The sequence below is a fragment of the Dendrobates tinctorius genome, unplaced genomic scaffold (genome assembly GCF_039654945.1).
Source record: "Dendrobates tinctorius isolate UK_male_01 unplaced genomic scaffold, ASM3965494v1 ptg000296l, whole genome shotgun sequence".
In the NCBI taxonomy this organism is placed as follows: Eukaryota; Metazoa; Chordata; class Amphibia; order Anura; family Dendrobatidae; genus Dendrobates; species Dendrobates tinctorius.
Window position 1 is genome coordinate 3803419 of NW_027361963.1, and position 16432 is coordinate 3819850.

General features: G+C 52.9%; 1 protein-coding gene and 1 long non-coding RNA gene across 3 annotated transcripts in view; one reads left to right on the plus strand and one right to left on the minus strand.

Annotated features, from left to right (window-relative positions):
- The window catches only part of LOC141073066 (uncharacterized), a 296352-nt gene that overhangs the window by 36407 nt on the left and 243513 nt on the right, over positions 1–16432 (minus strand). For both annotated transcript variants that reach the window (XM_073560383.1, XM_073560384.1), the window contains one exon: positions 1029–1152. In XM_073560383.1, coding sequence (XP_073416484.1) covers positions 1029–1152 — 124 coding nt within the window. The remainder of the gene's footprint in view (positions 1–1028; positions 1153–16432) is intronic.
- Positions 4543–16432, plus strand: part of LOC141073103 (uncharacterized) — a 44114-nt gene continuing 32224 nt past the window's right edge. Inside the window, exon 1 of the long non-coding RNA XR_012226944.1 lies at positions 4543–4614. This is a non-coding gene — a long non-coding RNA (uncharacterized lncRNA). The remainder of the gene's footprint in view (positions 4615–16432) is intronic.

The following is a 16432-nucleotide window of genomic DNA, read 5'->3' on the forward strand; positions in this document are numbered from 1 at the left end:
GAAAGGTGTATTGGAGGCCGGAGGACGCCGCGGAGCTGCTGGAATAAACTGCACAAACTGTCTTCAGCCTGAGCACAAATGTGAGTTACGCTGTATATTGTGTAACGTGTGTGTGGTTATATATACACATATACAGTAACACAATATACAGTGTGACACACATTTCTGCTCCGCACAGGCTGAGGACAGTTTCTATACAATCACACGCAGCCTCGTTCTCACACTGACCTCAGGGCTGACATTACCGGTGTCACCGCTCAGCAATGCAACCAGATGTAGCAGAGTTCTGGCTCGTCGTGGGACATCATCATGATGGATTCTCGGCGGACAGCTGACAATGTCTTTGATTTGTTTCTGTGTGTGTCTTTCTTCCTTTTGATTATGGGGTCACTAGTGGGGTAGACACTTCTCCATTACTGACGCCCGGGCTTAATGTCAGCGAACATTACACAGCTGACACCAACCCGAAAACTATCACCGGCAGCCAGAACTATTGGTGCATCTAATGGATGTGCCTTTTCTGGTCAGGGCTAAATATCCATGACCACCTAACAGCCTGAGAACAACAGCCCCCAGCTGTCTGCTTTACCTGCGCTTGTTATCAAAATTGGGAGACCCCAAGTCTTTTTTTTTTTTTATTTTACACAGTGCACCGGCCAATCACAGCCATGCCAATACCTGACAAGTCTGTGATGGGGCCGGAAGTGCCCCCACAGGAAAAGCTTATTGATTGGCTGCGTTGCAGCTTTACAACAAGCTATGTTCAGGCTCCCAAACCGGAACAGTAACACGGTGTTCTGGGAGAAGTCAGTGATCAGGATCGTCCACCTCTAATGAAGACATGACGACAGCGGAGAAACCGCGACTCACAGATCAGAAGGAAATAATCAGGGAAATGAAAGCTGTTGTCAGACAGAGAAAATGTAGAGAAAACCAGAGCAAGTCTGGAGAAAACTCATCTATTATAGGAGGACGCCGGAGAGACGTCATCACATCCACCGGAGCCAACAAGGAGCCTCGCTGCTCACCTCGTGGTGTAAGAGGCCGGAGCTCCTCCATCATCACGTCCTGGTACCGATCCTGGTGTCCTTCTAGATACTCCCACTCCTCCATGGAGAGATAGACAGCGACGTCCTGACACCTTATAGGAACCTGACAACAACGATACAGTTATCACCCAGAATCCTCCAGTGCCGTTCTGTATAATGTCCCAGCAGTCACCTCTCCGCTCATCACCCAGAATCCTCCAGTGCTCTCCTTTAGAATATCCCAGCATTCATCTCTCCGATCATCACCCAGAACCCTCCAGTGCCCTCCTTTATAATATCCCAGCATTCATCTCTCCGCTCATCAACCAGAATCCTCCAGTGCTCTCCTTTAGAATATCCCAGCATTCATCTCTCCGATCATCACCCAGAACCCTCCAGTGCCCTCCTTTGTAATATCCCAGCATTCATCTCTCCGCTCATCACCCAGAATCCTCCAGTGCCCTCCTTTATAATATCCCAGCATTCATCTCTCCGCTCATCACCCAGAATCCTCCAGTGCTGTCCTGTAAATTGTCCCAGCAGTCACCTTTCCGCTCACCACCCAAAATCATATCTCCCAACCGTCCCCAATCCAGCGGAACAGTCCGGATTTTGAAACTCTGTCCCGCTATCCTGGTCAGGATCTTACTTTTCCCGCACTGCACTGGTGATTTAAAATTACATGCTATATACAGAAAATCCAATTTTGCCTGTGCGATGCATTATGGGAATTGTAGTTTTTATTCCAGTTACCCTTATAATATCGCAATGTCAAACAAACTACAACTCCCAGGAGACGTCGAACAGAAAAAGGATTTATCACGTGATACTGATTGTCCTATCAGGAAATACGGGCGGAAGTAGACTTATGTGCGTTCCACGCTCTATGTATGGATGGATTTTGTGTCTGCTACAGTCGTGGTGACCCGGGGACATGTTGTACAAGGCTCTGCGGGTGTAAGTATAGAGTGAGAACCGGAAAGGTGAAGTGGGGGGCGTGCAGGAGGATGGAAGTTGCCTATATCTGATTGCATATGGGTAATGTCTATATTTGGGGGGAATATTGATCATTTCACAACATTTACCTCTTATTAAAAATCTGCTTGGTTCTCAGTAACGGAAGGATTTTTTATTCTATAATTTGCTGCTGGTTGTCAAGGTCACCGTCCACCTCTGCTGTGCATCAGCGGTGGTCGAGGACAGGTGCACCTTATAGGGGTATGATATTGATAACCTATCCTCCTCAATATCAGACACTGAACAGTGGCTGTTCTGAAGCACCCAGGAGGCCGGAGCTAACAGCTGATTGTTGGGGGTGCCAGGTTTCGGACCCTCACAGATTTGGATAGGACGTCAATATCACATGCCCAGAGAACCCCTGTAAAGATCAATGACAATAAATTAGTTTCTGTTGCCAAATATCAGACTTGTAAGTTCCTACTGATAAATGTGAGGTGCCTCCCCATATCGTTGGTAAACGTGGACTATAAGATCTTCACTACAATCCTGGCCTCTAGATTAAATTCGGTGATACCAGGAATAATACATCCAGACCAGACCGGTTTCATGTCCGGGATAAATACATCTATTAATGTTAGGAGAGTTCAGTCAGTGTCCAGTGCAGTTCCCTGGTGCCAGATAATGAATGGGTCTTGGCCTCGCTGGATGCGGCTAAGGCCTTCGATTCTCCTGAGTGGTCATTTTTATCTGCATCTTTACAAAAATATGAATTCGGTTCCAAATTTAGAAAGTGGATCAGCGCGATGTACATGGGACCACACGGGGCCGCACAGAGACACGGGGCCGCGCACGGAGCCACACGGGGCCGCGCAGAGAGACACGGGGTCGCGCAGAGAGACACGGGGCCGCGCGCAGAGACACGGGGCCGCGCACAGAGAGACACGGGGCCGCGCACAGAGAGACACGGGGCCGCGCACAGAGAGACACGGGGCCGCGCACAGAGAGACACGGGGCCGCGCACAGAGAGACACGGGGCCGCGCACAGAGAGACACGGGGCCGCGCACAGAGAGACACGGGGCCGCGCACAGAGAGACACGGGGCCGCGCACAGAGAGACACGGGGCCGCGCACAGAGAGACACGGGGCCGCGCACAGAAAGACACGGGGCCGCACGCTCCGCTCCTGAGTGCCGGGTGTTAAGATGTGAGACTCGTCCGAGTTTCTCCCCTGTGTGACCCCGGCCTCATAGAGCGGAGCTGTGATGGATTGTGCGGCTTATTACCATGTTTGCATTAATACTTTAATTCATTACTTGTAAATAAGTTTATTTTTTCTCTTTATAATTATTGTTTATGAACAGTGATCAGCAGCGCTAAATGGGTGTGGTCAGGCTCGGACCGGCCCGTAGGGTAACAGGGGAATCCCCCGGTGGGCCCCGCTGCAGACCTGGTGTCCCATCCCCACTCTATGGACAGGACTTGGCAGAACGCCGCATCTCCTCATCATTCACCAAACTCTACAGCTCATTATTAAATGGAGACAGAGGGGAATTTGTGAGCGAGGGGAATGTAACATCTGTATGCAGGTGAAAAGTGAAAGCCCCCAAAGTCATCGCTACTGGTGGGCCCATGGCACCGAACTGCGACACTGGTCAGGGGTGTGGCCTAAAATCTGCCGCTGCGCATGCCGCAACCCCTGTCCCTCTTTCCCTTCTTAAAGAGTTGGGAGGTATGCAAAATCCTACACCTCCAGCGGAGGACGGTCACCGTGGTAACTACACCTCCAGCGGGGGACGGTCACCGTGGTAACTACACCTCCAGCGGGGGACGGTCACCGGGGTAACTACACCTCCAGCGGAGGACGGTCACCGTGGTAACTCCACCTCCAGCGGGGGACGGTCACCGTGGTAACTCCACCTCCAGCGGGGGACGGTCACCGTGGTAACTCCACCTCCAGCGGGGGACGGTCACCGTGGTAACTCCACCTCCAGCGGGGGCCGGTCACCGTGGTAACTCCACCCCCAGCGGGGGCCGGTCACCGTGGTAACTCCACCTCCAGCGGGGGCCGTGAGGTGAGGAGGAGACGCTGCACATCCCCCATACAATGCTGCCCGTCCCCAACACTGAGGAGCCGCAGTCACATGGAGCAGGAGCCTCCACAGGAACAGCTCTGATCTCCCCCCACACTCTCCTCTCACAGATTCACCACAAACTAGTGATGTGTCGTTCATGAATGATCCGATTCAAAGAGCCGGCTGGGAACGAAATGAGCCGGCTCTGCACTGTGAACGAGCCGGTTTTTTTTTTCCTTTTTCTGGCGCCAGGCAGTGGCAGTGACTCATCTGGGAGGAGGCGGAGTTTTCAGGAGACAGAGGGAATGTGTGCTGTCTGTGCTGGAGTGAGTGGAAATATTTAAAGTGATATACTCCTCCTAGCTTCAGACATGCATGGCATACAGTATATGGCATGTGACTGTCGAGGGGTTAAACTCAAGTGACTCAGCAAATTGGTCTCAGGTAGATTCTCACATATACTATAGTACTGTATACTATTAGTTAAAGTCAGCAGCACTGAGTGAGTGAGGAGGATTCAGGACAGGAACCCTCCAGGGAGAAGCGGCATTAAGGGTAAGCAATATAATAAAGTGATTTCAGGCAGGACTGTGCAGAGATCTAGGTGCAGCCCCAATCATTAGGCCATGTGCACATGATTTTTGGTGCTGCTGATTTGGAAAAATCTGCAGGTAAAAAAGACCCGCGGATCAGCCTGCGGATTAGCACCTGTACAATGGAGGTTTGAAACCGCAGCGGATTCCGCACAAAGAATTGACATGCTGTGGATTTGAACCTGCAGCAAATCCACGTGGAAAAATCTGCAGCGTGTGCACAGCGTTATTCAGTTTACCATTGAAAACAATGATACTGTACAACGCACCTAAATATGCTGCGGACCCGCAGGGCCAGAAACGCTGCAGATCCGCAGCAGAATCCGCACCGTGTGCACATGGCCTTATGGGGTTAAGCTGGTGTCACACTTGCATATTTTGGCTGCACACGGATCCGTTTTCGTCTCCATTGCCTTTCAGTGGTGACGGATGGGACTGTGCCTCCAGTTGTCACCGTTTTCCCACGGATCGCTGTGTCTACATATTCTACCAGATGCACAAAACGCAGCTTGTTGCAGTTTTGTGTCATCTGAAAAACACGAGGCGCAGGGAGACGCACGGATCCACGGCTACACGTCTGGAATTAACATGGAGCTCTATGGAGCACAGATCCAGGAGAACACGGGTCCGTGTGGCGGCACTGATGCTCGGAAGTGAGGGATGTGCTGTATGGGAACAGACTGCAGACATAATCTAGACTATGCCCGCACGCTGCTCTGTCACACAGTGATCTCTCCCGCCTCACTAGAAGGGCTTGTGCCCTGTGTTACAGTGTGGTAATGATATAATGTATAGGGAGCCTGTATATGACATGGGGGCACCTGGTTAGGGGCTGCACGAGTGGGGCTGCGTTCACACTAGCGCTGTGGTACGGTGCGTTGTGATGTGTAGCAATCCTGATCCAGATTAGATCCCTATACTAACATAGGGAGGCACGGACCTGCGTTTGCATCAGGATTTTCCATGTTCTCCCATAACGCAGCTTGTTGCAAATTTTGGGTGTTGAAAAAAATCTGCAGACATCCTGATATGTGTCAGCAAAACCATATGATAGTCACTGTAGACGCAGCTGAATCAGGACGCCTGCGACCAATCTGCATGTGGATTTCATACTGCGCAGGCTCCGAGCCCCGTTTTCTTTCACCAGTCTCTCCTCTCCTCTCTCCCCCTATCCTCCCCCCCCTATCCTCCCCTCTCCTCTCCCCCCTATCCTCCCCTCTCCTCTCTCCCCCTATCCTCCCCTCTCCCCCTATCCTCCCCTCTCCTCTCTCCCCCTATCCTCCCCTCTCCTCTCTCCCCTATCCTCCCCTCTCCTCTCTCCCCTATCCTCCCCTCTCCTCTCCCCCCTATCCTCCCCTCTCCTCTCCCCCCTATCCTCCCCTCTCCTCTCCCCCCTATCCTCCCCTCTCCTCTCTCCCCCTATCCTCCCCTCCCCTCTCTCCCCCTATCCTCCCCTCCCCTCTCTCCCCCTATCCTCCCCTCCCCTCTCTCCCCCTATCCTCCCCGCTCCTCTCTCCCCCTATCCTCCCCTCTCCTCTCTCCCCCTATCCTCCCCTCTCCTCTCTCCCCTATCCTCCCCTCTCCTCTCCCCCCTATCCTCCCCTCTCCTCTCTCCCCATATCCTCCCCGCTCCTCTCTCCCCCTATCCTCCCCTCCCCTCTCTCCCCATATCCTCCCCGCTCCTCTCTCCCCCTATCCTCCCCTCTCCTCTCTCCCCCTATCCTCCCCTCTCCTCTCCCCCCTCTCCTCCCCTCTCCTCCTATCCTCCCCTCTCTCCCCCTATCCTCCCCTCCCCTCTCTCCCCCTATCCTCCCCGCTCCTCTCTCCCCCTATCCTCCCCTCTCCCCCTATCCTCCCCTCTCCTCTCCCCCCTATCCTCCCCTCTCCTCCTATCCTCCCCTCTCTCCCCCTATCCTCCCCTCTCTCCCCCTATCCTCCCCTCTCTCCCCCTCTCCCCCCCTCTCCTCTCTCCCCCCCTCTCCTCTCTCCCCCCCTCTCCTCTCTCCCCCCCTCTCCTCTCTCCCCCCCTCTCCTCTCCCCCTATCCTCCCCTCTCCTCTCCCCCCCTCCTCCCCTCTCCTCTCTCCCCCCCATCCTCCCCTCTCCTCTCTCCCCCCATCCTCTCCTCTCTCCCCCTATACTCCCCTCTCCTCTCTCCCCCTCTCCTCTCTCCCCCTATCCTCCCCTCTCCTCTCTCCCCCTATCCTCCCCTCTCCTCTCTCCCCCTATCCTCCCCTCTCCTCTCTCACCCTATCCTCCCCTCCCCCCTATCCTCCCCTCTCCTCTCCCCCCTATCCTCCCCTCTCCTCTCTCCCCCTATCCTCCCCTCCCCTCTCTCCCCCTATCCTCCCCTCTCCTCTCTCCCCCTATCCTCCCCTCTCCTCTCCCCCCTATCCTCCCCTCTCCTCTCTCCCCCTATCCTCCCCTCCCCTCTCTCCCCCTATCCTCCCCTCTCCTCTCCCCCCTATCCTCCCCTCTCCTCTCTCCCCCTATCCTCCCCTCCCCTCTCTCCCCCTATCCTCCCCTCTCCTCTCTCCCCCTATCCTCCCCTCTCCTCTCTCCCCCTATCCTCCCCTCTCCTCTCTCCCCCTATCCTCCCCTCTCCTCTCTCCCCCCATCCTCCCCTCCCCTCTCCTCCTCTCGCCCCCTATCCTCCCCTCTCCCCCCCTATCCTCCCCTCTCCTCTCTCCCCCTATCCTCCCCTCTCCTCTCTCCCCCTATCCTCCCCTCTCCTCTCTCCCCCTATCCTCTCTCCCCCTATCCTCCCCTCTCCTCTCTCACCCTATCCTCTCTCACCCTATCCTCCCCTCTCCTCTCTCCCCCTATCCTCCCCTCTCCTCTCTCCCCCTATCCTGCCCTCCCCTCTCTCCCCCTATCCTCCCCTCTCCTCTCTCCCCCCATCCTCCCCTCTCCTCCCCTCTCCTCTCGCCCCCTATCCTCCCCTCTCCCCCTATCCTCCCCTCTCCTCTCTCCCCCTATCCTCCCCTCTCCTCTCTCCCCCTATCCTCCCCTCTCCTCTCTCCCCCTATCCTCCCCTCTCCTCTCTCCCCCTATCCTCTCTCCCCCTATCCTCCCCTCTCCTCTCTCACCCTATCCTCCCCTCTCCTCTCTCACCCTATCCTCCCCTCCCCCCTATCCTCCCCTCTCCTCTCTCCCCCTATCCTCCCCTCTCCTCTCTCCCCTATCCTCCCCTCTCCTCTCTCCCCCTATCCTCCCCTCTCCTCTCTCCCCCTATCCTCCCCTCTCCCCCTATCCTCCCCTCTCTCCCCCTATCCTCCCCTCTCCTCTCTCCCCCTATCCTCCCCTCTCCTCTCTCCCCCTATCCTCCCCTCTCCTCTCTCACCCTATCCTCCCCTCCCCCCTATCCTCCCCTCTCCTCTCCCCCCTATCCTCCCCTCTCCTCTCTCCCCCTATCCTCCCCTCCCCTCTCTCCCCCTATCCTCCCCTCTCCTCTCTCCCCCTATCCTCCCCTCTCCTCTCTCCCCCTATCCTCCCCTCTCCTCTCTCACCCTATCCTCCCCTCTCCTCTCTCACCCTATCCTCCCCCCTCCTCTCTCCTCCCCTCTCCTCCCCTCTCTTCTCTCCCCCTATCCTCCCCTCTCCTCTCTCCCCCTATCCTCCCCTCTCCTCTCTCACCCTATCCTCCCCTCTCCTCTCTCACCCTATCCTCCCCCCTCCTCTCTCCTCCCCTCTCCTCCCCTCTCTTCTCTCCCCCTATCCTCCCCTCTCCTCTCTCCCCCTATCCTCCCCTCTCCTCTCTCCCTCTATCCTCTGCCCCAGAAGTCAGAATTTCACATTTCCCACCAGATCCTCATCAGGGTGCAGTTCCATGCGTTTTCATCCATTTGCAGAAAAAACACGGATGTGAATAAATCGCGTCCAAGAGGGAATGACTGCAGCAATGACTGTACAGATGACTAGTCTGGGGGAATAGACGTCCCGCTGGGCTGCTGCTGGGTCATTATCAGATCACCAGATATGAGACTATTCTTACTGCACATGACTCTATTACACTGCAGGAATAGGGGGGTCAGGAGGAAGGGGCCAGTGGGGAACATGAAGGATCTTCTCAGTGTAATATGGAAACAAAACTGGGCCTAGTCCAGATCATTCTGCAGGCTTCAAACAAGTCCACCTGCGAGGTTCTCCGTGACTTTAATGCTGGCTGACCTTAGAATAGGTCAGCAATGTCTGATCAGTGAGGGGGCGACACCGAGCCCCCCGGCCCGGCAGCTGCTCTTAGTGTCTGATTTTACCATTCAGTATGCTTTGCGCACATATTTTGGAGTGTGTGTACAGCGCTTGCAACATTTACAGATTATACTCTTATACAGCGCCAACACAGATTGCAGCACTTACTAATTCAGACAGGACATGTACAAAAAACGCCACAGATTAGCAAGGAATACATGGTAAGACTGTCTGCAACCGAGGAGCAGAGGCCGGATCACAAGAGCTGACAATCTGAGGAGACAGCAATGCTGAATAACAGTCTACACTGCGTCACTAGATCCTTATACAGGGGTATAATGAGGCCTCACTGTACAGGAGAGACCGGAGCGAGGAGCAGGGGCCTGATCACAAGAGCTGACAATCTGAGGACACAGCAATGCTGAATAACAGTCTACACTGCATCACTAGATCCTTATACAGGGGTATAATGAGACCTCACTGTACAGGAGAGACCGGAACGAGGAGCAGGAGCCTGATCACAAGAGCTGACAATCTGAGGAGACAGCAATGCTGAATAACAGTCTACACTGCGTCACTAGATCCTTATACAGGGGTATAATGAGGCCTCACTGTACAGGAGAGACCGGAGCGAGGAGCCGGGGCCTGATCACAAGAGCTGACAATCTGAGGAGACAGCAATGCTGAATAACAGTCTACACTGCGTCACTAGATCCTTATACAGGGGTATAATGAGGCCTCACTGTACAGGAGAGACCGGAGCGAGGAGCGGGGGCCTGATCACAAGAGCTGACAATCTGAGGAGACAGCAATGCTGAATAACAGTCTACACTGCGTCACTAGATCCTTATACAGGGGAATAATGAGGCCTCACTGTACAGGAGAGACCGGAGCGAGGAGCCGGGGCCTGATCACAAGAGCTGACAATCTGAGGAGACAGCAATGCTGAATAACAGTCTACACTGCGTCACTAGATCCTTATACAGGGGTATAATGAGGCCTCACTGTACAGGAGAGACCGGAGCGAGGAGCGGGGGCCTGATCACAAGAGCTGACAATCTGAGGAGACAGCAATGCTGAATAACAGTCTACACTGCGTCACTAGATCCTTATACAGGGGTATAATGAGGCCTCACTGTACAGGAGAGACCGGAGCGAGGAGCAGGGGCCTGATCACAAGAGCTGACAATCTGAGGAGACAGCAATGCTGAATAACAGTCTACACTGCGTCACTAGATCCTTATACAGGGGTATAATGAGGCCTCACTGTACAGGAGAGACCGGAGCGAGGAGCAGGGGCCTGATCACAAGAGCTGACAATCTGAGGACACAGCAATGCTGAATAACAGTCTACACTGCATCACTAGATCCTTATACAGGGGTATAATGAGGCCTCACTGTACAGGAGAGACCGGAGCGAGGAGCAGGGGCCTGATCACAAGAGCTGACAATCTGAGGAGACAGCAATGCTGAATAACAGTCTACACTGCGTCACTAGATCCTTATACAGGGGTATAATGAGGCCTCACTGTACAGGAGAGACCGGAGCGAGGAGCAGGGGCCTGATCACAAGAGCTGACAATCTGAGGAGACAGCAATGCTGAATAACAGTCTACACAGCGTCACTAGATCCTTATACAGGGGTATAATGAGGCCTCACTGTACAGAAGAGACCGGAGCGAGGAGAAGGGGCCTGATCACAAGAGCTGACAATCTGAGGAGACAGCAATGCTGAATAACAGTCTACACTGCGTCACTAGATCCTTATACAGGGGTATAATGAGGCCTCACTGTACAGAAGAGACCGGAGCGAGGAGCAGAGGCCTGATCACAAGAGCTGACAATCTGAGGAGACAGCAATGCTGAATAACAGTCTACACTGCGTCACTAGATCCTTATACAGGGGTATAATGAGGCCTCACTGTACAGAAGAGACCGGAGCGAGGAGAAGGGGCCTGATCACAAGAGCTGACAATCTGAGGACACAGCAATACTGAATAACAGTCTACACTGCGTCACTAGATCCTTATACAGGGGTATAATGAGGCCTCACTGTACAGGAGAGACCGGAGCAAGGAGCAGGGGCCTGATCACAAGAGCTGACAATCTGAGGAGACAGCAATGCTGAATAACAGTCTACACTGCGTCACTAGATCCTTATACAGGGGTATAATGAGGCCTCACTGTACAGAAGAGACCGGAGCGAGGAGAAGGGGCCTGATCACAAGAGCTGACAATCTGAGGAGACAGCAATGCTGAATAACAGTCTATACTGCGTCACTAGATCCTTATACAGGAGTATAATGAGGCCTCACTGTACAGGAGAGTCCGGAGGGAGGAGCAGGGGCCTGATCACAAGAGCTGACAATCTGAGGAGACAGCAATGCTGAATAACAGTCTACACTGCGTCACTAGATCCTTATACAGGGGTATAATGAGACCTCACTGTACAGGAGAGACCGGAGCAAGGAGCAGGGGCCTGATCACAAGAGCTGACAATCTGAGGAAACAGCAATGCTGAATAACAGTCTACACTGCGTCACTAGATCCTTATACAGGGGTATAATGAGGCCTCACTGTACAGGAGAGACCGGAGCGAGGAGCAGGGGCCTGATCACAAGAGCTGACAATCTGAGGAAACAGCAATGCTGAATAACAGTCTACACTGCGTCACTAGATCCTTATACAGGGGTATAATGAGGCCTCACTGTACAGGAGAGACCGGAGCGAGGAGCAGGGGCCTGATCACAAGAGCTGACAATCTGAGGACACAGCAATGCTGAATAACAGTCTACACTGCATCACTAGATCCTTATACAGGGGTATAATGAGACCTCACTGTACAGGAGAGACCGGAACGAGGAGCAGGAGCCTGATCACAAGAGCTGACAATCTGAGGAGACAGCAATGCTGAATAACAGTCTACACTGCGTCACTAGATCCTTATACAGGGGTATAATGAGGCCTCACTGTACAGGAGAGACCGGAGCGAGGAGCGGGGGCCTGATCACAAGAGCTGACAATCTGAGGAGACAGCAATGCTGAATAACAGTCTACACTGCGTCACTAGATCCTTATACAGGGGTATAATGAGGCCTCACTGTACAGGAGAGACCGGAGCGAGGAGCCGGGGCCTGATCACAAGAGCTGACAATCTGAGGAGACAGCAATGCTGAATAACAGTCTACACTGCGTCACTAGATCCTTATACAGGGGTATAATGAGGCCTCACTGTACAGGAGAGACCGGAGCGAGGAGCGGGGGCCTGATCACAAGAGCTGACAATCTGAGGAGACAGCAATGCTGAATAACAGTCTACACTGCGTCACTAGATCCTTATACAGGGGAATAATGAGGCCTCACTGTACAGGAGAGACCGGAGCGAGGAGCCGGGGCCTGATCACAAGAGCTGACAATCTGAGGAGACAGCAATGCTGAATAACAGTCTACACTGCGTCACTAGATCCTTATACAGGGGTATAATGAGGCCTCACTGTACAGGAGAGACCGGAGCGAGGAGCGGGGGCCTGATCACAAGAGCTGACAATCTGAGGAGACAGCAATGCTGAATAACAGTCTACACTGCGTCACTAGATCCTTATACAGGGGTATAATGAGGCCTCACTGTACAGGAGAGACCGGAGCGAGGAGCAGGGGCCTGATCACAAGAGCTGACAATCTGAGGAGACAGCAATGCTGAATAACAGTCTACACTGCGTCACTAGATCCTTATACAGGGGTATAATGAGGCCTCACTGTACAGGAGAGACCGGAGCGAGGAGCAGGGGCCTGATCACAAGAGCTGACAATCTGAGGACACAGCAATGCTGAATAACAGTCTACACTGCATCACTAGATCCTTATACAGGGGTATAATGAGGCCTCACTGTACAGGAGAGACCGGAGCGAGGAGCAGAGGCCTGATCACAAGAGCTGACAATCTGAGGAGACAGCAATGCTGAATAACAGTCTACACTGCGTCACTAGATCCTTATACAGGGGTATAATGAGGCCTCACTGTACAGGAGAGACCGGAGCGAGGAGCAGGGGCCTGATCACAAGAGCTGACAATCTGAGGACACAGCAATGCTGAATAACAGTCTACACTGCATCACTAGATCCTTATACAGGGGTATAATGAGGCCTCACTGCACAGGAGAGACCGGAGCGAGGAGCAGGGGCCTGATCACAAGAGCTGACAATCTGAGGAGACAGCAATGCTGAATAACAGTCTACACTGCGTCACTAGATCCTTATACAGGGGTATAATGAGGCCTCACTGTACAGGAGAGACCGGAGCGAGGAGCAGGGGCCTGATCACAAGAGCTGACAATCTGAGGAGACAGCAATGCTGAATAACAGTCTACACTGCGTCACTAGATCCTTATACAGGGGTATAATGAGGCCTCACTGTACAGAAGAGACCGGAGCGAGGAGAAGGGGCCTGATCACAAGAGCTGACAATCTGAGGAGACAGCAATGCTGAATAACAGTCTACACTGCGTCACTAGATCCTTATACAGGGGTATAATGAGGCCTCACTGTACAGAAGAGACCGGAGCGAGGAGCAGAGGCCTGATCACAAGAGCTGACAATCTGAGGAGACAGCAATGCTGAATAACAGTCTACACTGCGTCACTAGATCCTTATACAGGGGTATAATGAGGCCTCACTGTACAGAAGAGACCGGAGCGAGGAGAAGGGGCCTGATCACAAGAGCTGACAATCTGAGGACACAGCAATACTGAATAACAGTCTACACTGCGTCACTAGATCCTTATACAGGGGTATAATGAGGCCTCACTGTACAGGAGAGACCGGAGCAAGGAGCAGGGGCCTGATCACAAGAGCTGACAATCTGAGGAGACAGCAATGCTGAATAACAGTCTACACAGCGTCACTAGATCCTTATACAGGGGTATAATGAGGCCTCACTGTACAGAAGAGACCGGAGCGAGGAGAAGGGGCCTGATCACAAGAGCTGACAATCTGAGGAGACAGCAATGCTGAATAACAGTCTACACTGCGTCACTAGATCCTTATACAGGGGTATAATGAGGCCTCACTGTACAGAAGAGACCGGAGCGAGGAGCAGAGGCCTGATCACAAGAGCTGACAATCTGAGGAGACAGCAATGCTGAATAACAGTCTACACAGCGTCACTAGATCCTTATACAGGGGTATAATGAGGCCTCACTGTACAGAAGAGACCGGAGCGAGGAGAAGGGGCCTGATCACAAGAGCTGACAATCTGAGGAGACAGCAATGCTGAATAACAGTCTACACTGCGTCACTAGATCCTTATACAGGGGTATAATGAGGCCTCACTGTACAGAAGAGACCGGAGCGAGGAGCAGAGGCCTGATCACAAGAGCTGACAATCTGAGGAGACAGCAATGCTGAATAACAGTCTACACTGCGTCACTAGATCCTTATACAGGGGTATAATGAGGCCTCACTGTACAGAAGAGACCGGAGCGAGGAGAAGGGGCCTGATCACAAGAGCTGACAATCTGAGGACACAGCAATACTGAATAACAGTCTACACTGCGTCACTAGATCCTTATACAGGGGTATAATGAGGCCTCACTGTACAGGAGAGACCGGAGCAAGGAGCAGGGGCCTGATCACAAGAGCTGACAATCTGAGGAGACAGCAATGCTGAATAACAGTCTACACTGCGTCACTAGATCCTTATACAGGGGTATAATGAGGCCTCACTGTACAGAAGAGACCGGAGCGAGGAGAAGGGGCCTGATCACAAGAGCTGACAATCTGAGGAGACAGCAATGCTGAATAACAGTCTATACTGCGTCACTAGATCCTTATACAGGAGTATAATGAGGCCTCACTGTACAGGAGAGTCCGGAGGGAGGAGCAGGGGCCTGATCACAAGAGCTGACAATCTGAGGAAACAGCAATGCTGAATAACAGTCTACACTGCGTCACTAGATCCTTATACAGGGGTATAATGAGACCTCACTGTACAGGAGAGACCGGAGCAAGGAGCAGGGGCCTGATCACAAGAGCTGACAATCTGAGGAAACAGCAATGCTGAATAACAGTCTACACTGCGTCACTAGATCCTTATACAGGGGTATAATGAGGCCTCACTGTACAGGAGAGACCGGAGCGAGGAGCAGGGGCCTGATCACAAGAGCTGACAATCTGAGGAAACAGCAATGCTGAATAACAGTCTACACTGCGTCACTAGATCCTTATACAGGGGTATAATGAGGCCTCACTGTACAGGAGAGACCGGAGCGAGGAGCAGGGGCCTGATCACAAGAGCTGACAATCTGAGGACACAGCAATGCTGAATAACAGTCTACACTGCATCACTAGATCCTTATACAGGGGTATAATGAGGCCTCACTGTACAGGAGAGACCGGAGCGAGGAGCAGAGGCCTGATCACAAGAGCTGACAATCTGAGGACACAGCAATGCTGAATAACAGTCTACACTGCGTCACTAGATCCTTATACAGGGGTATAATGAGGCCTCACTGTACAGGAGAGACCGGAGCGAGGAGCAGGGGCCTGATCACAAGAGCTGACAATCTGAGGACACAGCAATGCTGAATAACAGTCTACACTGCATCACTAGATCCTTATAAAGGGGTATAATGAGGCCTCACTGTACAGGAGAGACCAGAGCGAGGAGCAGGGGCCTGATCACAAGAGCTGACAATCTGAGGACACAGCAATGCTGAATAACAGTCTACACTGCATCACTAGATCCTTATACAGGGGTATAATGAGACCTCACTGTACAGGAGAGACCGGAGCGAGGAGCAGGGGCCTGATCACAAGAGCTGACAATCTGAGGACACAGCAATGCTGAATAACAGTCTACACTGCGTCACTAGATCCTTATACAGGGGTATAATGAGGCCTCACTGTACAGGAGAGACCGGAGCGAGGAGCCGGGGCCTGATCACAAGAGCTGACAATCTGAGGACACAGCAATGCTGAAAAACAGTCTACACTGCGTCACTAGATCCTTATACAGGGGTATAATGAGGCCTCACTGTACAGGAGAGACCGGAGCGAGGAGCAGGGGCCTGATCACAAGAGCTGACAATCTGAGGACACAGCAATGCTGAATAACAGTCTACACTGCATCACTAGATCCTTATACAGGGGTATAATGAGGCCTCACTGTACAGGAGAGACCGGAGCGAGGAGCAGAGGCCTGATCACAAGAGCTGACAATCTGAGGACACAGCAATGCTGAATAACAGTCTACACTGCATCACTAGATCCTTATACAGGGGTATAATGAGGCCTCACTGTACAGGAGAGACCGGAGCGAGGAGCAGAGGCCTGATCACAAGAGCTGACAATCTGAGGACACAGCAATGCTGAATAACAGTCTACACTGCGTCACTAGATCCTTATACAGGGGTATAATGAGGCCTCACTGTACAGGAGAGACCGGAGCGAGGAGCCGGGGCCTGATCACAAGAGCTGACAATCTGAGGACACAGCAATGCTGAATAACAGTCTACACTGCGTCACTAGATCCTTATACAGGGGTATAATGAGGCCTCACTGCACAGGAGAGACCGGAGCGAGGAGCAGGGGCCT